Here is a 22,350-nt window from a genome sequence, read left to right as displayed (position 1 = left end):
CTGAAAGGGACAAGCGGTAGAAAAATGGATGCATGGATGGGACAGTGCATGGCATTGTAGCAGGCCCATAATAACAGAGTGTGCATATGTATCTGCACATGTACACTTGAAGGCCTACTGAAATGAGATTTTCTTATCTAAACGGGGATAGCAGGTCCATTCTATGTGTCATACTTGATCATTTTGCAATATTGCCATATTTTTGCTGAAAGGATTTAGTAGAGAACATCCACAATAAATTTCGCATCTGGAGAAAAGCCCTGCCTCTACTGGAAGTCGCAGACGATGACGTCACACGTGTGGGGGCCCCTCACAAATTCACATTGTTTATAATGGGAGCCTCCAACAAAAAGTGCTATTCGGACACAGAAAACGACAATTTCCCCATTAATTTGAGTGAGGATGAAAGATTTGTGTTTGAGGATATTGATAGCAACCGACTAGAAAAAAAAAAGTTTAAAAAAAAAAAAGTTTAAAAAAAAAACGCGATTGCATTGGGATGGATTCAGATGTTTTTAGAGACATTTACTAGGTTAATTCTCAGAAATCCCTTATCTTTCTAATGTGTTGCTACTGTTTTAGTGAGTTTAATATTATCTGATAGTCGGAAGGGTGTCTCCACGGGTGTCTTGACGCGCAGTGTCTCAGGGGAGTCGACGGCAGCTATGGACGGCACAAGCTTAGCTTTTCTCCGGTAAGAACTGACTTTTTAACCACAATTTTCTCACCAAAACCTGCTGGTTGACATGTGGTCGGGATCCATGTTCTCTTGACCGCGCTCTGATCCATAGGAAAGTTTCACCTCCAGGAATTTTAAACAAGGAATCACCGTGTGTTTGTGTGGCTAAAGGCTAAAGCTTCCCAACTCCATCTTTCTACTGTGACTTCTCCAATATTAATTGAACAAATTGCAAAATATTCAGCAACACAGATCTCCAAAATACTGTGTAATTATGCCGTTAAAGCAGACGACTTTTAGCTGTGTGTGTGCGCAGCGCTCATATTTCCTTAAAACCCGTGACATCTTGCGTACACGTCATCGTTACACTACGTTTTCAAGACGAAACTCCCGGGAAATTTTAAATTGTAATTTAGTAAACTAAAAAGGCCGTATTGGCATGTGTTGCAATGTTAATATTTCATCATTGATATATAAACTATCAGACTGCGTGGTGGGTACTAGTGGGTTTCAGTAGGCCTTTAAAGCTGCAGTGCAGTACATTTGGTTGCAGGCTTGGAAAAAGATAATAAAAACAAAATAATAGGCTAATCTTGGCAAGGTGAGTAAAATTTCCAAATGAACAAAAGGCTTACAGTCCGAGGTGCAACACAGGTTCCCCGAAATAGCTTCAACTGATGCAAAAATTTTGTGTGTGTTTTTTTTTTTTGTTTTTTTTTGGTGTGTAGAAGCCAGTGTTTGAGTCTGCGGGCCCATATGTGATGTCGGTGCCAGTGGTCACGTGACCCGCTGCGGACGGCCATGGCCAAGCGGCGGCGCTCAGACATTGCGCCTCATTAAAGTCACTGCAGCTCAGCCCATGCACACAGCAGACATGTGAGGATTATTGCACCTCACAATATGGATTTTGATTCCTCCAACATGTATCTACCCGGCTGCACGTACTACGACTTCGCCGGCCTGCCTCACTACCTCACCCAGGGGCAGTCGTCCTCCTGCCCGGTGGCGTACTCCTACCCGTCGGCCCTGTCCCAAGTCCCCTCCGTGAGAGATGTTGCGTTCAGGGACTACAGCGTGGACGGCGCGGCTAAATGGCAGCAGCACGGCAGGGGGAGTCTGCCGCCGCACTGCTACGCCGACGACGCCTGGACTGGCGCGACCCCGAGAGGAGGGGACATGCCGGGGAAAGGCGGCGGGGTCCACGCCGGGTCGGGGGGGTTTCACGGTGGCGTGGGGAGGAACGGCGTCTTGCCGCAGGCTTTCGACCAGTTCCTCGACTCGGAGCACGGAGCCACGCCGGCCCAGCAGGCGACACACTCGGACAGACAAGGGAAGGCGAGCCCGGCTTCGGAGCCTCCAGCACTGACGGCGGACAGCTGCAGCCCCAAATCGTCTCCTTGCCTCGGCGAAGACGCGAGCACTAAAGGCGGCAGTGAGTACCGGAAACACTCAGCCTGCTATTTTTTTCTTTTCTTTTTTTTCTCTCCCCTTATAAAGACTTTTATACGCTCTTTTTATACGCTACTAACGTTTATGGAGGCTCCAAAGTCAAACTATTCGAAGGCGAGGACAGCTTGCTGGGCTTGTGCTTGAAATTGGCCGTGAAAGAAAGCGGACAGAAGTTTAACACAATATTCACTTTTCAGCCTTTTTTCACGTAATCGTACCATTTTCTCTTGGATTATAAACCGAATGCCCCTTTTTTGTTTTGCATGTCAACAAAATGACTTCAACTCTAAATAATACGCAAATGACCACATTTCCTTACAATTGAACTCACGTTCACATTAATTAAAATATACAATCACACATTCAATATACTCCTGTCTTATTATCCATCCATTTTATGCCGCTTGTCCCTTTCTTTCTTGGGGGTGGCGGCGGGTGCTGGAGCTTAGCTCATTATACTTATATAAATACGACGTGTACCCCACCTTCCGTCCGAATGCAGCTGGGATAGGCTCCAGCCCCCCCCCCCCCCCCCCCCGCCCGCCACCCCGCAAGAGGGACAAGCAGTATAAAAATGGATGGATTTATGAATATGTAAATTAACATTTTTTTCCTCAAACTTTTTGTGATTATTCTCTACTATATTTTAACAATAACTTAAGCTGCAAATATAAAAATCTTTCTGACATGTTACTCCATATATTTGCGTGTTATTATTTTATTTAGTATTTTAAACCGTAAAAATATGTAAATCGTCATTTTTCCCTCACACTTTTTTAAATTGTTTATCATTTATTAAAGCACACACACTGCACATTCTAAAATTAATGAGTGATTTAAATATGGAACTTAAGCTGTAAATATACACATCTCTCTGACATTCTACTCCATATATTTGTGGGTTATTACGTTATATAGTGTTTTAAACGGTAAACATATGTAAATCATCATTTTTCCTCCCACTTTTTGTAATTATTGATCATTTAATAGAGCACGCATACTGCATTCTAACGTTAATAAGCGACTTAAATATTGAACTCAAGCTGTAAATATACAAATCTCACTGACTACATTATTGATATTACACTGTCATTTAAATCGTAAAATTATTTAAATCATATTTTTTCTGACACTTTTTGGGATGATTAACAATTTGGACTAACATAATGAGTGACTCAAATATAAAAATCTTCCTTACATTGTATATTTTTACATTGTTGTCAAATAAACAACAGAATATGTAAATAACATTTGTTCCCCACAACCTGTTGTGATTATTTCCCATTTTAAATAGCATGTTGTAACATAATGGCTGACTTAAAATGCAGAAATACATCTTAACATTTTACACTTATATTAATGTTTTATGAAACAATTAAGGACTTCAACTTGTTGTGCTTAACACTAAATTATTATTACAGAAATACACTTAAATTTACGTTTTAGCTTTTTTTTTCCAGCACCATGTTGATTGACACAGGTCATGCACCTTTATATAGTATTTATTTTTCAGTATCAACAAAATGCACTTTTTTCGTTTTCAAAAAACGTATACATCGACTTTATCTCCAAATAATAATCAAATTAATGCCTTTCCCCCCACTTTTACTGATCATTAACAAAAAGCAGCACTCAAAGGGCACTTAAAGTCACATGAGCGACTTAACATTGACTTTGATTATACACGTGCTAACTGATACTTATTCAACTTCAACTGTTGAAACGAATCAGCATCTTTGATCCCACTTTTTGCGCTTATTAACATTTAATTACGCTTACACGCACATTCAACATTAATAAGCAGCTGAAACATGAACTTTAACTGCAAATATAAAAATCACTCTTCCTTGAATAACAAACTGCAAAAAAACAAAACATGAAACTTTTTCCCCACTTTTTGTGATTATTAACTTTTAAAAGAGCACTTACACTGACATTTTTGAGCGACTTAAACTATATATTCACATGTTTTCCTATCAATAAATAACCTATACTGTAAAATAATGTGCAAATCAGCACATTGATCGCAATTTTTGTGATTATTAACATTTAAACAATAAAAAGCAACTTAAACATGAACTTTAACTGCAAATATAAACATTAAACTTCCCATATTAATGCTCTTGAACAACAAACTGTACAAAAAACATGAAAATAAAAAACTTTTTTCCTACTTTTTGTGATTATTAACTTTTAAAAGAGCACTTACTAACATTTCTGAGCGACCTAAACTATATAGTAACATGTTTTCCTATCAATAAAGAACCTAAACTGTAAAACAAATGTCCAAATCAGCACCTTGACTCGTAATTTTTGTGATTATTAACATTTAAAAGAGCATGTGCACTAACATTAAAAAGCAACTTAAACATGAACTTTAACTGCAAATATAAAAATCACACTTCCCATATTAACGCTCTTGAACAACAAACTGTAAAAAAACATGAAAATAGAAAACTTTTCTCCTAGTTTTTGTGATTAACTTTTAAAAAAGCACTTAGTAACATTTTTGAGCGACTTAAACTATATATAATATGTTTTCCTACCAATAAACTACCTAAACTGCAAAAAAAATGTCCACATCAGCAACTTGACTTGCACTTTTTTTGACTATTAACATTTAAAAGAGCACGTGCACTAACATTAAAAAGCAACTTAAGCATGAACTCTAACTACAAATATAAGAATCATACTTCCCATATTCATGCTCTTAAACAACAAGTGTTCAAAAAACATAAAAAAAATAAATCCTACTTTTTGTGATTAACTTTTAAAAGAACACTTACACCAACATTTTTGAGCGACCTAAACTATAGATTAACATGTTTTCTTATCAATAAACAACCTAAAAAGTTGAAAAAGAGTGCAAATCAGCACCTAGACTTACGTTGTTTGTCACTTTTACCATTTCAAAGAGCACGTGCATTAACATTAAAAAGCAACTTAAACATGAACTTTAACTGGAAATATAAAAATCACACTTCTGCTCTTGAACAACAAACTGTTAAAAAAAAACATGAAAATAAACAACTTTTTTCCTACTTTTTGTGATTATTAACTTTTAAAAGAGCACCTAGACTAACATTTTTGAGCGACCAAAACTATATCTTAACATGTTTTAACTGTAAAACAAAAAACATGAAAATAAACAACTTTTTCCCTACTTTTTGTGATTGTTAACTTTTAAAAGAGCATGTGCACTAACAAAAAGCAACTTAAATATGAAATTTAACTGCAAATATCAAATATCACATTTCCTATTATTCTTGAACAAAAAACTGTATTTAAAAATGTTTAAATCCACATCTTTTCCCCACTCTTTGTGATTATTAACATGTAAAAGAACCTTGAATAAGCAACTTACAACGATAAAAACATGCAAATCTCTACGTTCCCCTCCCTTTTCCCCATACATTTTAAAAGCATGGGCTTTAACTAACAATTTCAACATTATACAATATGCACCATGCACTTGACCACACCATATCTGAACATATTCTGCACATTCAGCATTTTCTGTTGACCAAGAAGAACATTTTCTTCAAATAACTCCCAAATAAACTATTGCAACATCCTGCACTCTCAATATCCATGGAAGGGACTAGCAAAGCGTTTAATTTAATTGTCAAGTGTTTGCTTTTTAAGAGCATGCTTATCATTTTAACGAGCAATGTTTGTGCAAATTTACAAGGTTTCCCCGAGTTTAATACCCAGCTGCAGTGCGCAGTGAAATCCCAAACTCCACTTGATACTCTTTGACTCATCTCAATTCATTAAATCCCGAACCCGCACTTGAACCCTGCAGGGGGTCTTCAATTTGGTGGACAATTGGACATATTTCAGGCCCTCACGTGATCATGCACTTGATTGCAGGTGTGCAGAGGACACGCAAGAAGAGGTGTCCTTACTCCAAGTATCAAATCAGGGAGCTGGAGAGGGAGTTCTTCTTCAGCGTTTACATCAACAAAGAGAAGCGTCTGCAGCTCTCCAGGATGCTCAACTTGACTGATCGCCAGGTGAAAATCTGGTTTCAGAACCGGAGGATGAAGGAGAAGAAACTGAGCCGGGACCGTTTACAGTTCTACACCTGCAGCAACTCCCTCTTATAGAACACGGACCCCCTGTGGGACTCTTGATTTCATTTCTTACTATATCATGACTATATATTATACATGCTAATATAATTATTTTCCAATGCTTGCATTTACACAAACTCGAAAAAAGTAAATTTATTTGTACTTATTCGATTCTATTTTAAACAAAAGAAAAAATTGTTTTTTTGTGTGACATTTTTTTTTTACTATAACTTGAATTGTGCTTCATTTTATTGCCACTTTCATTGTTTTCAACCTGTAAAAAATATCAACAAAAATCCCTATAATTTAACATAATCCCTTATTTTTATTGTTGTATTGATAAGTCCTTCACCCTGCCCCCCCCCCTCTCCTTCTGCAGCCTGCATTAGTAACAGGATATGTTGCAGCTCTTAATTTGATATCCATTACAAAGTCGTTTCCTGCTTGCTGATTTCTGACTTAACATGCTTGTTATAGACTTTCTGAGGGGGTGAATGCACATTGCTCGTGTGTAATGACGTTTCTGCAGCAACAATCAGGTAACCATGTGTTTATTAAAGCACCTGAGTGCTGGATTTGGTCCTAACTAAGTACCAAAAAAAAAAAAAAAAATCAGTTCCCCTTCTTTTAAAGCCTGCAGCTTGAATGACCTGCCATAAGATAATATGACTTCCTTATATCGTACATCCTGTGAGACTCCCAGGAATTCCACTTTGATTGCTGCACATCCTCCCAGTTGCTCCAGTAACTTGGCCATAAAAAAGGCGGATTCGTCTGGAGCGTTTGGAGAGCAGTGCAATAAAGCGTCTGAGAACCAAGGTTATTAACTGCAGAGCCCCTGCAACAAAACAAGAGCTGTTGCGCCACTCCGGCTCGCACATCCGAGCTGCTTTCTGCAGGGCTGCAGCATCAGCACGCAAAACTCGCAGGGATATTCCACACGGTGTGCGTGCGCGTGTGTGCGTGCGCGTTTTATGTCGTGGTGCAATGTCGGCCTGCAGTTTTCCTCCACTGGAGGGCGCTAATGCGATCAATGTCATTGCCGCCTGGGGCCAAAAAAAAAAAAAAAAAAGTCTTACAAATTAAAAGATGACATGCAGCACGTGCAGGATTTCAGCCTTTAAGGTAAGCTAACTGCTTTACAAAATATTAAATGTGTGTTTTATTCATGTTTGACGTGTTTTGTTTGTCTGGGGAAAGCACCATTTAAACATGCATGCATAACTCATATAGGCAACTGGGCCTTGTTTTTTCTTATGTGCGACACAAAACTCGCCCTATCAACATCCATCCATCCATTTTCTTCTTGTCCCAAATCAGGCTAATTGTCATGCGTGTCTATTTGTGGGCTAAATTGGTGAAGTAATTAACAAGAAAATGTATGATAAAGTCAATCATGAAAGCAAACGCATCCATGCTGTACCAATTATTTACATATATTAAAATGAATTTCAAGTTGATTTAATATATATATATATATATATATATATATATATATATATATATATATATATATGTATATATATATATATGTATATACATGTGTGTGTGTGTATTTGTGTGTGTGCGTGCGTGTGTGTATGTATACATACATATATAATATAGACATATACATGTACATACTTACATATATATACATATATATGTATATATATATATGTATATATATATATATATATACACAGTATATATATAAAGTATATATCTATACACTGTATATATATATATACAGTATATATATATATAAACACAGTATATATATATATATATATATATATACATATACAGTATATATCTATACACAGTATATATATATATATATGTATGTATATGAAGCACAGACCTGTTGTTCAATTTTATTTAAAAAGCTTGTTAACGAATTGTATTTATTTGACAAAAGTGGTCTTCTTAATAAAGGGTACATATGATCATGCATAAACATGCTGAAAAAGAGAAGAAAAATAAACGTATTTAAGCTTGAGAGTGAAAAAAACTTGGGAGTGGAAAAAAAGTGTTTATAAGACGTTAAAACGCTATTGTACACTTTCAGGTTTTCTTAATAAAAGTTTTGTAATAAATAAACATTGCTGTTTTAAAAAAAAATAATCTCACAACACATTTTAAAGAGAAATTATTGGAATTTATTTTGACGTGAAACAATGAATGCATGTTTAACGGATAATTGAAACCTTTTGAATTTAATTTGACTGTCTTCATAAGGAATTAGGGTGAATGAACAACTTTTTTTTTCCAAAATCAAACTAGTTTGTTTTCTGGATTTAGATATTTTTAAGACAATTCGAATTCAATGAAATCAGGGAGTGAAACAATGCATGCATGAATTACTGAATGTTAACGCAATATTAAACATATTTTTAACGACCTTTGGGAATGTTTGTACGTCTTTTTTTATGCATTGTGTAAAATAAAAACATTTTTAAAAATTCACAAATGCGTCAACTGGTTTTATTTTATTATTTAAAAAGAAATTTGCCGTTAAGATGTTAAATAATGAAATCCCGGTTTATTGAGATGTTAAACCCAAATAAAAAAACACTTTTTAGTAATATTTCTGGATTTAAGTGACTGTCTCCTAAAAACATCAAGATTAATGAAGGGAACTTTAAAAAATAATGCATTTTTAGACGAAGACTCGTCATTTGTTAAGTTATTTCTAAATAAAAAATAAATAACAATCTTAATAAATATTTAGATGAACGTTTTATAGAACTTTTTTTTTTTTTTAACAATTTCAAAAGACCTTTCTGGATTTTAAGTAGCCGTCTTCTTAAAAAAAATGCATATCAATGAGGGGATTCAAACAACACACACACACAAACACACTCACACACACACACATATATATATATATGTGTGTGTGTGTGTGTGTTATAATATATACAAACACTATATATAAATATATATATATATATATATATATATATATATGTTTATACATGTATATTTATATCTATATGTTTATATATATATATATATATATATATATATATATATATATATATATATATATATATATATATATATATGTGTGTGTGTGTGTGTGTGTGTGTGTATAAAGCAAACCAGTATCAGGTATTTCTTTAAAGAACATTTAAGTTTTGTTAAACCCACATAACTTAATTTAAAATCAAATATATTTTCAATATAAAAACACCTCTCTGGATTTTAAAGACTATATTTTCACAAAAATAAAAAAATAAAAAGTGCATATTAATGAGGGGATTAAACAAAAAACAAATAATTAAAATATATTTTAGAAAATCCAAACAGGTTAAACTATGATTAAGTTATATATTTTCTTTTACAGAAAGCAAACCAGTAACATGTTAACTTTTTTTTAAAATGCAATTTTTAAATGACTTTGTTCTTAACAAATGACGCATATTAATAAGGGATTTAAAAAAAACAACTATCCATCTATTTACTACCACTTATTCCCTTTTGGGGTGGCGGGGGGCGCTGGTACCTATCTCAGGTACAATCGGGCGGAAGGCGGCGTACACCCTGGACAAATTGCCACCTCATCGCAGGGCCAACACAGATCCTAATTTAAAGATATTTTAAAAAATCCAAACAGGTTAATATATTTTTAAAGAAAAATTTAATCTTGACAAATAATCAGATGCATATTTAATAGAACATTTAACGAAATCTAATAATTTGAATTTTTCAACTAAATAGTGCATATTTGGAGACCTACAAAAAGCAAACACTGTGTTGTAATTTAATTGAAGCATGCACACTCGTTAGATATATGGAATACATCAGTGGTTCTCAACCTTTTTTCAGTGATGTACCCCCCGTAGAATTTTTTTAAATTAAAGTACCCACTAATCAGAGCAAAGTATTTTTGGTTGAAAAAAAAAAGAGAGATAAAGAAGTAAAATACAGCACTATGTCATCAGTTTTTTATTTATTAAATTCTATAACAGTGAACAATATTGCTCATTTGTGGTGGTCTTTCTTGAACTATTTGGAAAAAAAGATATAAAAATAACTAAAAACGTGTTGAAAAATAAACAATTGATTCAATTATAAATAAAGATTTGTAAACATGGAAGTAATCATCAACTGAAAGTGCCCTCTTTGGGGATTGTAATAGAAACCCATCTGGATTCATGAACTTAATTCTAAACATTTCTTCGCAAAAAAAGATCACTATTTATGGCACATGTCTACAAGAAATCTAGCTGTCATCACTGAATATTGCATTGTTGCATTTCTTTTCACAGTTTATGAACTTACATTCATATTTTGTTGAAGTATTATTCAATAAATATATTTATAAAATATTTTCGAATTGTTGCTATTTTTAGAATAATAATAAAAAATCTCACGTACCCCTTGGCATACCTTCAAGTACCCCCAGGGGTACGCGTACCCCCATTTGAGAACCACTGGAATACATGTTAAACGTCGACCTTTCAAAATAAAATACAAATGTCATTTTCAGAAATGCATTCAAGCAGGTTGTTCAATACTGAAATGTGTGTAATGGGACATTAAAACTAATACTAATGTCAAAATGGATTTCTCGTTCTTTTCTGCAAATGTGACCTTTTTAGTGTGGAAAGTGCAGCTTTGCAGTAAAAGGTTCAGGTCTGATGCGGGTTTAACGCCGCTGAGCTTAAACGCCAGCCCCCGAACGTTGGAAATGACGAGCTGGGGGTCAAGACAGACGACAGAAAAGAGTCCATGGAGGACCTTTTGGACACATGATGCACCTTTACTGCGCCTCCTTTTTTTTTTTTTTTACAATGCTGTAAAAGCGGCCATAAAGCACGGCTTCATTTTACATGACTCTTAGCAGCTTGCTGAAATGATGCCGCTGCGTGTGCGCGTCATTCCGCTCATATTTTTTTTTTTACCCACAATCCCCTGCGGAGGTGCAAACCTTCTCTCCTGGCACTTTTCTTGGCTTGAACCTAAAAGAAAATCTACGACGCGGGGCTGGTCGGAGTGGGCGGAGCCTGACGCGGCCGCCTGCTGTTTTAATTGGCTGCAGACTGCACGGAGAAGCGTGAGTATCGGTAATTATTCAGCGATGTTTTGCACAAGAAATGTCGGCCAGAAAGGGCGATCTTCACCCGGCGTCCGATTTTAGCAGCGCCATGACATGTCCCAACAACCCGGCTGCGAACCCCTTTTTCGTGGACTCCCTAATCAACGTGAGGGGCGACGGAGGGGCTTATTACCACAGCAACGGCGTGTACTTACCACCGGAATACTCCTACGGGGGAGCGTCCTGTTTCCCCGGGATCGGGAAGCGCTGCACGGAGGGGAGCGCGCCGGGCTCCATGCCGCCTCCTGCGGCGCATTACGCACCGGGGATGGACGCATGGCTGGAGGCGTCCCGGTCCTGCAGGGTGGAGCAGCAGCACATGCCCCAGCAGTGCGCCTTCTCTGCCGCCGTCAAGGAGGAGAACAATTACTGCCTTTACGAGGCGGAGAAATGCCCCAAAGGAGCCTCGGTGGAGGACATCCCCTTCCCCGGTGTCTCCTGCCCGGCCACGGGCGGAAGCACCGTGCCCGTCCCCGGCTACTTCCGCCTCTCCCAGACCTACACGTCATCCTCCAGGCTATATCACGACCCCCAGCCGAGCGTGACCAGCTTCACCCCGCATAGACCTCCGCAGCCTCCCCTTACCGCAGAGCCCGGACTGCAGCGGGAGAGCCTGGAGGAGGCGCCCGCGTCCGAGCCGCACATCCCGGCCAGGGAGGAGGAGGACAGCCGGCTCTCACCGGAGGGCTCGTCGTCGTCATCCCCGGAGCTGGTGGAGGCTTGCGGTATGGAGTGTGCAGAAAAGCCCATTAAAGGTGAACACGTGCAAAATAGCAACAAATAATACAAAAAAAAAAAACCCTCTGTATTTGCAGACCCTAATCACGTGCACCAGCCATGCCCACAAGACAGCCTTTGATAAAACACGCCACAGGGTGGGATTGTTCCACGTTGATGTCCTCGTTTCCTCTTTTGCCTCCGACACTTGCAGGCCTGCCTTGTTAAAGCAGCTTTATGTCTTTATGGAGAACAGGGATTATAGGGGCTGCGGGGTCTCGTTGCTACAGAAATGCACCTCTTTGTGAAAGTCAACAGAAATATAGACTCATGTTTGACACGGGCTGTGGTGGATGGATAAGGAGTCTGCGTGTGCATTTTTTTTTTTTTTTGCACGTGTGCAGTTGAACACAATATGCATATCACATGTGAGCATATTATTATCAGACAAATGGATATTTGTTGATACATTTTTTGGGGGGGGGGGGGGGGGGCAACCTTATGCAAGACACAAATGTCCACTGCAGAGTGGGTTTTATAAGTAGATGTTTATGCTCCAATTGCTTCAGATTTAGTAATTGTTTTGTACTTCTTATATTTTTTTAATCGTTTTATACAATTTTCGCAACATATTGACTGTATACTACTGGAGCTTAAGAATACACTGCAGAGGACGATTGTTTGTGTTTATGCTCTGATTGCTTTAAAATAGAATCAACTTTCATACATTTTATACTTTTTTAATTGCTATTATTTTTGTTACACTTTTCGTTTCTTTTTATTTAATTTAGTTTTTTTCGTATGTGTATTCATTTTCTTAGCCCATATGGTATTTTTGTAGCAAAGGATCTATGCAGAGGACGATGTTTTTTTTTTGTTTTGTTTGTTTTTTATAAATGTGCAATGATTGCTTCTTTTTTTTTTTTAGAAAAAAAATATTCATCTTCCAAATTGTATACAATTTCGTGTTACTATTTTGTTACACTTATTGTATTTATTAGAGTTGTTAATGCATATGTGCAGTTAAACATCTCTTTCTATATTACAGTATATGTGAGCATGTTATAAAGAGAGTGCTGTGGACATTTGTCAGAGTTATACATTTTTTGTAAAAATAATAATAAACAAAAACAGAAATGGCCACTGCAGAGGAAGGTTTTTTGTTTTTGATTTTATAAATAAACTACTAACTAAACTACTTCAGATTAAAACATATTAATGTTATTGTTATAATAATAATAATTATTATTAGTATTATATTTTTCTGTAATCTTTATTTTCTTTTTATTTTATTTTATTTTGTTATTATTATATTTATTCTTTTTGGTAGCCCATATATGTGTGTAGTTATAGTGAGAGGCTCCATAAAGAATCTGTAAGTGCAAAAATGTTGTCAGCATGTTACAAGCACAAATAAAAGGAAAACAAAGTAGAAGCACACAGATTAAAGCAAGTCCAAATCTGCAGTTCAGAGTACATTTGCATTCCAAACTGGAGCATTTGTCATCTTGGTCCACTTGAAGGTGTGCACACCTGTTGGCTGACATTGCAAAATGTCTTTGTGCTTGCAGAAGAAGGCGCCACAGAAAGTCCTGCCAGCTGGTTGACTGCAAAGAGCGGCAGGAAGAAGCGCTGTCCTTACACCAAACACCAGACTCTGGAGCTGGAGAAGGAGTTCCTCTTCAACATGTACTTAACCAGGGAGCGTCGCTTGGAGATCAGCCGCAGTGTGCACCTCACCGACAGGCAAGTGAAAATCTGGTTCCAAAACCGGAGGATGAAACTGAAAAAAATGAGTCGGGAAAATAGGATCCGGGAGCTGTCCGGCACTTATGGTTTCTCCTGACTGACCTCAAGCTCCATCCATGGTGCAAACTGTGACAATGAACGGGACATTATGATGCTAACTTATTCTTAAATGTTTATTATTTCAGCTTTTATTCGTCGTCGACATGTGTATTTATATGGCATTTGTGCCCCTTGTGTTTGAACTGTACACATGTTGTGACCACAACTGTCAGTTTGTACATATAATAATAATAATAATAACGATAATAATGTAAAGTGAAACCATGTGCATGCATATACCTGAGGTGTTACATTTGCATTGATAGTCCAATATGTATTGAATATTTGCACACAATTTTGCTGGTCAAATTAATAAAAGCAAACTCCCTATTCATTGACACATATGTTTTCATTGCCACTGTAGGGTGCTAAAGTGTTACAATGCTAAATTGGAAGTGTGCACCATAAGGTTCAAGTTGTGTGCGCACACCACTCTTTGCACAAATAGTCTAACGTTTATCGGGTAATTGCACACTTTTCCTGCTCAAAAAACAAAAACAAAATGCAAACGCCTTACTTAGTTGATAAGTTTGTCTGCCGCCCCCCTGCAGGGGGCTAAATTGCTAAAATCTTAAATTTGAATGTGTGCAGTATAAAGTTAAAGTTGTATGCACATGACATCAAGGTTTGCAACAATAGTCCAAAAATTAAACAAATATTTGGACACTTTTGCTGCTCCTAAAAAACCTTATTTCATTAATAAGTTTGTCTTCATACCCACTGCAGGGTGCTAAAATGCTAAAGTACATTTTGGCATGTGTGCAGTGCACACATTGATATAATTTTTTGCATTAATAGCTCAGGATTTAATAAATATTTGTACACTTTAGATGCTCAAATTAATTATTAAAAATGTAAACAAAATTTAGTTCAGTGATACATATGCAGCTTGTCTTCATTCTCACTGCACGGTGCTAGAGTGCTGAAGTATATTTTAGTATGTGTGCAGTGCGAATGTTGTGACACCACTGTTTGCATTATTACTCCAGGATTTAATCAATGTTTACACACGTTTACTGTTCAAACAAATGAAAAAATGTATTCATATACATTTTGTCTTCATTGCTACGGCAATGTGCTAAACTGCTAAAGTACATTTTGGTATGTGTGCAGTGTTAGGTTAATGTGTTTCAACTGTGCGAGAAAAATGTCTTACTTCATTATATAGATTGTTCTCATCACTACTGCAGGGTGCCAAAATGCTACTTTGGGATGTATGCCGTGCACACATTGACACCATTGTTTGCATTAATACAGTAGTCCAAGATTGAATGAATATTTTCGCTCTTTTGCTGCTCAAATGATTTTTTTAAACTGCAAATGCCTCACTTCACAGCTTGTAGTCATTGACACATGGTGCTAAAATGCTAGAGTATGTTGTTACGTGTTCAGTTCCCATAGTCACACAGACGTTTGCATTAGTTATGGAATTAATAACTTACACCCATTTAGTGATCATATTAATAATAATAAAAAATGTCTTCATTGCCACGGCAGGATCCTAAAGTACATTTTAAGATGAGACGCCATTGTTTGCATTAACAGTCCAAGTTTGAATGACACTTTTGCTGCTCAAATAAATTGCTAAAAATGCTAACACCTTACTTCATTGATAAAAATACAGTTTGTCTTCATGGCCACTGTGGGGTGCAACCGTGCTAAAGTATATTTTGGGACTGGTGCAGAGCACATAATGTACATAGTGACACCATTGTTATTACTTCATCGCTATATATACAGTTTGTCTTCATTTTCCACTACAGGGTGCTAAAGTACATTTTGAGATGAGACATCATTATTTGCATTATTAGTCCAAGATGTATTTAATTTTTGCACGCTTTTGCTGCTCAAACAATTTAAAAAAATGTTAACACATTACTTCAGTGACAAGTCTACAGATTGCATTCATTTCCACTGCAGTGTGATAAAGTGCTAAAGTACATTTTGGGGTGTGTGCCGTGCCCATATAGTGACACCATTGTTGGCATTAGTAGTCCAAAACTGAATGACTGTTTGCACACTTTTTCTGCTCAAATAAAATGTCTAAATATTGGGTGCTAAAGTATATGTTTTTATGTATTCAGTGCCCATAGTCACACATTGTTTACATAAGTTATGGAATTAATAAGTTACACCCTTCTGGTGCTCAAATTAATTTTAAAAAATTCAAACACCTTACTTCATTGATGAATATACAATTTGTCTTCATTGCCACTGCAGGGTGCTAAAGTGCTAACACATATTATGGGATGTGTGCAGGACACATAATGTATGTAGTGACACTATTGTTATTTCTTCATTGCTAAATACAGTCTACAGTTTGTCTACATCCCCACTACAGGGTGCTAAAGTGCTAAAGTGATTTTGGGATGTGTGCCGTGCACATATAGTGACACCATTGTTTGCATAAATAGTCCAATATTGAATGACTATATATTTGCACACTTTTTCTGCTCAAATTAAATGTCTAAATAATGGGTGCTAAATTGCTAAAGAACATGTTGTCATGTGTTCAGTGCCCATAGTCACACAATCGTTTGCATTAGTAATGGATTTAATAAGTTGCACCCTTCTGGTGCTCAAATTAATAAAAAAAAAATATGCAAAAACCGCACTTCATTGATAAATAAACAGTTTGTCGTCATTGACACTGCAGGGTGCTAAAGTGCTAACGTATATTTGGGACGTGTGCAGGGCACATCATAGTGACACAATTGTTATTACTTCATTGTAAATATACAGTTTGTCTTCATTGACACTACAGCGTGCTAAAGTGCTAAAGTTATTTTGGGATGTGTGCCGTGCACATATAGTGACACCATTGTTTGCAATAATAGTCCAAGATTGAATGACTATATATTTGCACACTTTTTCTGCTCAAATGAAGCGTCTAAATAATGGGTGCTAAATTGCTAATGTATATGTTGTAATGTGTTCAGTGTCCATACTCACACAGTTGTTTGCATTAGTTTGGAATTAATAAATTGCACCCTTCTAATGCTCTAATCATAAAAAAAAATGCAAACACCTTACTTCATGGATAAATATACAGTTTGTCTTACTTGACACTGCAGGGTGCTAAAGTGGTAACCTATATTTTGGAACTTGTGCGGGGCACTTCATGTATATAGTGACACTGTTGTTATTTCTTCATTGCTGGATATACAGTTTGTTTTCATTCCCACTACAGGGTGCTAAAATGCTAAAGTATTTTTGGGATGTGTGCCGTGCACATAGAGTGATACCATTGTTTGCAATAATAGTCCAAGATTGAATGATTATATGTTTGCACACTTTTTCTTCTCAAATGAAATGTCTAAATAATGGGTGCTAAATTGCTAATGTATATGTTGTAATGTGTTCAGTGCCCATAGTAACACAACTGTTTGCATTAGTTTGGAATTAATAAGTTGCACCCTCCTGGTGCTCTAACAAAAAAAAAAAAAAAAATGCAAACACCTTACTTCATTGATAAATATACAGTTTGTCTGACTTGACACCGCAGGGTGCTAAAGTGCTAACACATATTTTGGGACTTGTGCAGGTCACATCATGTATATAGTGACACTGTGTTGTTATTTCTTCATTGCTAAATATACAGTTTGTTTTCATTCCCACTACAGGGTGCTAAAGTGCTAAAGTATTTTTGGGATGTGCGCCATGCACATATAGTGACACCATTGTTTGCAATAATAGTCCAAGATTGAATGACTATTTGCACACTTTTTCTGCTCAAATGAAATGTCTAAATGATGGGTGCTAAATTGCTGAAGTATATGCTGTAGTGCATGTGTTCAGTGCCCATAGTCACACAATCGTTTGCATTAGTTTGGAATTAATAAATTACACCCTTCCGGTGCTATAATTACTTTTTAAAAAATGCAAACACCTTTCTTAATTGATAAATATACAGTTTGTCTTCATTGACACTGCAGGGTGCTATAGTGCTAACTATATTTTGGGACGTGTGCAGGGCACATCATGTTTACCGTGACACTATTGTTATTTTTTCATTGCTAAATATACAGTTTGTTTTCATTCCCACTACAGGGTGCTAAAGTGCTAAATATTATTTTGGGTTGTACGTAATGTGAGGGCCAATATTTTAATTAATAGTCCCAAATTGAAGGAATATTTGCATGCTTTTGCTGCTCATTAATTAAAAAAAAAATGCAAGCGCCTTACTTCATTGATATACAGTTTGTCTTCATACTGCAGATTGCTGAAGTATTTATAAAGTTGGATGTGTGCACTTTAAATATGATGAGAGTTGGGTTAAAGCTCGTCATGTTTGGGCTGTGTACCCGCAAGCTATCTAACAAAATGAAAAACAGCCTATTTGTAAAAAAGGCACCCTTCCAGCAGAAGAGGAGAGCGGGGCTGTGGAGTGGTTTAGGTAGTCTCATGTTGTTGGGCTGTATGACTTGTCCCACAACAGGAAACTGCCTTGATTACCGCAGTAAAAACTCGTCGCTGCATGTGAAAAGTGACTTTCAATTCATTAACCATTTGTACTTATCAATAATTTGGCAGCCGGCAAATAAAACGCATTACTCTGCACCACTATGTTTTATTGTTGTGCGTAAAAGCAATGCTTGATATTAATTACACCAGCCCTCTGTGGGTTATGTCTCGGTGACGCAACGTCCATTTGAGCCCATATTTATAACCTGCACTTTTTTTAATCAATGCCTACTTTACCAGGTGCGTGTAGAGGAAGAGAGCTCAGACAAGGCCTCGGTTATGATCATTGCAGTCTGCCAGTTGCCTCGCCTTCTTGGAAACGCCGGATGCGTCTGCTTTGCGCCTCAGAAAAGACACAAAGGCGCAGTTTTATTGGGGGATATTTAGCTTAGACAGCCAGGTTGTAACCTGAAGAAAAACAACCCCAATTGCCCGTGATAAAAAGAGGACCGTTATGGCACCCAAGTAACCTCAGCTGGATGGAGCCTCGTCTTGGACGCGCCACAAAGTTCTCAGACGTCAACAGCGGACATCTTTGGAAACTTCTGGACCGGAGCGTGCTTTTTTTTTTACAGCAGACATTCAAACCAGAACCTTAAACCACTCTTAATTATTATTGAATAAAGATTTTTTTTTATGTACTGTATATACGAATGCAAAACATAAATGCTTTGTTTTTCCATCAAGGCGAAATAGATTTGTATCGCAAACGCAAATTTAAAAGCATATTATAATTTAATGTGTTTTAAACATATAACTGCTTTAATTATTTTTTTTAATATGAACGGAAATATGCACAAAGTAAAACCACAATTTTAAAAAATTAGAAATATGCCTTGGTATTATATTCATTTTTTAAAAAGTACCTCATTTAAAAAAATGTATTTAATTAAATTTAACACACACACACATACACGCATACACGCACACACACGCACACACACACACACACACACACACCACACACACACACACACTCACACACACACACACACACACACACACACACACACACACGAATATATGTTTTGGTAGTAGTAATAGTAGTAGTTTATTTCAGACATGTTAGCTAGAAAAAAACTGAATTAATAATAACGAAGAGAAACATGCACACATATATATATAATATACATATATATATATTTGTGTGTGTATATATACATATATATGTATATATACATATATATGTGTATATATGTATATATACACATATATGTGTATGTATGTATATGTATATATATACACATATATGCGTATATATGTATATGTGTGTATATTATATATATATATATATATATATATATATATATATACATACACACATATATATGCGTATATATGTATATGTGCATATATGTGTGTGTATATATATATGTATATATATATGTATATATGTATATATATATATATATATATATATGTGTGTGTGTGTGTGTGTGTGTGATCATTGCAGTCTGCCACACGCATACACGCATACACGCACACACACACACACACATACACACACACACAAATACACACACACACACACACACACACACACACACACACACACACACACACACACACTCACACCTAGAGTTGTATTTCTTCTTTAAATTTCCCAAAATAAACATGTGAAAATATATTTATCATTGTTTGTTCACTTTTCATATACATATACTGTAGATAATGTTTGGAAAATGGTACCAAGTAAAATGGTACAGATGTATTATTATTATTTTTCTCATAAATTTGTTGTATTCCGAAAATATGCTCACATCTTAAAAAAAACTTCGTATTAATTTTTGATCAAATAAACCGTGGAATTTTTCCTTTTTGTTGGGTTTTTATTAACAATATTTGTTCGAACATTTGTTGTTTAAACTTTTTCGAAGGAGCCATTAAGCCACCAAAGAAAGGCAAAACACACTTTTTTCAAATGTGTAAAATAATTATTATTGAACAGTTTGTATAAAAAGCAGCACAATGAACAAAAGAGTATAACTCATTTCCGCATATATGTTGTGTTTAACCGTATATATGTTGTATTTAACTCCCCCCCCCCCCCCCCTCCACCCACCACCCTCCAAATACATTCAACAATCCTGTCCTTAAAAGCCTCGGAGTGTTTAAATTAATAACCCCATTATGTTAATGAACAGCAATACTTAGGGACGTCTCTCTAGGAGGCTTAAAGTGTTACAAGCACATCAACAAGCATTAATAAATAAGATCTCTTGACAAAAATCGTAAGGTTTATTGCTTATAAAAGCGAAGTCTACTTGCACTGGCAGCACCAATAAAGAGGAAGGAATTCGCTATTAAAATATGGTGTTGAAAACGGTGGCCATTGAGCAGCAGCAGAGCAGCAGCAGGCTGATTTATTATTTATTGTTCTGTCCCACAGTGACGTGTTCAGGGCGCCTTATCCAATCTTGGACAATGTTCAACTTGCAGTGAGCGGCGAGGCTGCTGCAGGAAGAGGCGCAAACACCCTGCAATGAGACGCCGTTTGCGCCATTTTGCAGGATTTTAACACTAGGCGGTTTTTTTTTTTTTTTTCCCCCTTTTGCTATTTGCCTCCTTTTTATTTGTTGTTGCCATGTCGACGCTGAGCTACTACGCGGACGCGGGTGTTGTCCAGGAGCAGGAGGACGTGCCAGTGAGGTTCCCATCAGCTGCAGGGGTGGAGCAGGCGATGCTGGGCGAATATGGCGGACAAGACGCGTGTCCTTTGCAGAAATCCTCCATTTTCGGGGCGTCCTGGGGTCCCATGGCGGCGCACGCACCTCCCAACCCGACCACGCCGACCTACATCCATCACCACTACACCGGCAGCGGGGACGCCGATGGCATGTTCGCCCGCTCCTGGGCCTTGGAGCCGGTGTCTGCGCCCCTGTGCTTGACCGGACTGCCGTCGACGGCCATGCATTATGAGATCAAACCGGAGCCGCTGATTGGGAGTGGCGAGTGCACGACTTTGGAGACGCACACTCCTCTTTTGTCTGACTCAGAGAGCGCTGCGGCCTTGGCGGAGGTTCCCTGCGAGGGCACATCCACGTCCAAGCCGCCGGAGAAGAGCCCTTCGGCGGGGGAGAGAAGGGAGGTGGACGCCAGTAAGAACATTTCACGCAGGCCTCATTAACAAAAAAAAAAAAAAAAAAAAAATGGCGCAACATGCATACGCAAATACGCATTTTCTCTCATGATGTGAAGTAACCGTCTTATTGTGTGCATGCGCAGACAACCCCTCGTCCAACTGGCTGCACGCGAAGCCCACCCGAAAGAAGCGCTGTCCTTACACAAAGCACCAAATCCTGGAACTGGAAAAGGAGTTTCTGTACAACATGTATCTCCCCCGGGACCGGAGATACGAGGTGGCCAGACTGCTGAATCTGACCGAGAGACAAGTGAAAATCTGGTTCCAGAACCGCAGGATGAAGATGAAGAAAGACAACAAAGACCGCAGGAGAGACAGTTAAGTGCAAATGTAATAATAGTCATAATAATACTACTAATGGTGCGTTAGAGAACCTGTAGGAAAAAGGATTTTGGTTTGTGTTGTTGTAGTTGTTGTCGTCGTTCCGACCTGTTGTAGTTTGTGCTGTCGAAGCAATGTTGGATGTTCATTTGCCCCCCGAACCCACGTGCGTGTTTGTGAGCTCCATTTCTATAGTGAATTGTATTTGGTGTTCATAATTTAAATGCATGAAATAATCCTCGACTACCTGAATGTCTTTCAGCTACCTATACTTGCAACGTTTACATTCATTATTAATACTGTTCTTTTTGCTATTATTGTGAAAGAAAAATGCACATTTTTTTAACATAATGACTTTTTTTTTTTTTTTAAGAATATCTAGCTGACCAAAATTTACGGCTCATTTATTGTAATGTTCTGTTCGCCCAAAGACGTATTTTATTTTTTTCTATTAATAAAAATTAAGTGACTGAACTGAGAAAAATTATGTATTAAAATGACATTAAAAAAACCATTGATTTCTTGGTTATTTGCCTTATATTTTTCTATGAAAAAGACCACATCTTTTTTT

General features: G+C 37.1%; 3 protein-coding genes across 4 annotated transcripts; all 3 read left to right on the top strand.

Moving 5' to 3' along the window:
- The first annotated feature begins 1,461 nt into the window (after nucleotides 1-1,461).
- hoxa11b (homeobox A11b) lies at nucleotides 1,462-7,292 on the top strand. Its single transcript, XM_061915843.1, has 2 exons — nucleotides 1,462-2,111; nucleotides 6,002-7,292. The coding sequence occupies exons 1-2, from the start codon at nucleotides 1,580-1,582 to the stop codon at nucleotides 6,235-6,237; spliced, it is 768 nt and encodes a 255-aa protein (XP_061771827.1). The 5' UTR covers nucleotides 1,462-1,579; the 3' UTR covers nucleotides 6,238-7,292.
- Nucleotides 7,293-11,252: 3,960 nt separating this feature from the next.
- hoxa10b (homeobox A10b) lies at nucleotides 11,253-14,190 on the top strand. Of its 2 annotated transcripts, none has more exons than XM_061915841.1 (2): nucleotides 11,253-12,012; nucleotides 13,576-14,190. In XM_061915841.1, the coding sequence occupies exons 1-2, from the start codon at nucleotides 11,286-11,288 to the stop codon at nucleotides 13,848-13,850; spliced, it is 1,002 nt and encodes a 333-aa protein (XP_061771825.1). In that variant the 5' UTR covers nucleotides 11,253-11,285; the 3' UTR covers nucleotides 13,851-14,190. The 2 variants fall into 2 exon arrangements, with proteins under 2 accessions (XP_061771825.1, XP_061771824.1); XM_061915840.1 differs by having other exon boundaries at nucleotides 11,253-12,042.
- Nucleotides 14,191-20,444: 6,254 nt separating this feature from the next.
- On the top strand, nucleotides 20,445-22,026 carry hoxa9b (homeobox A9b). The gene is made up of 2 exons (XM_061914719.1): nucleotides 20,445-21,414; nucleotides 21,542-22,026. The coding sequence occupies exons 1-2, from the start codon at nucleotides 20,901-20,903 to the stop codon at nucleotides 21,778-21,780; spliced, it is 753 nt and encodes a 250-aa protein (XP_061770703.1). The 5' UTR covers nucleotides 20,445-20,900; the 3' UTR covers nucleotides 21,781-22,026.
- Nucleotides 22,027-22,350: the final 324 nt, after the last annotated feature.

The sequence above is a fragment of the Nerophis ophidion genome, linkage group LG11 (assembly GCF_033978795.1).
Source record: "Nerophis ophidion isolate RoL-2023_Sa linkage group LG11, RoL_Noph_v1.0, whole genome shotgun sequence".
Taxonomy (NCBI): domain Eukaryota; kingdom Metazoa; phylum Chordata; class Actinopteri; order Syngnathiformes; family Syngnathidae; genus Nerophis; species Nerophis ophidion.
The sequence above is the reverse complement of the archived record's forward strand: the minus strand, read 5'-3'. Positions and strand labels throughout refer to the sequence as shown.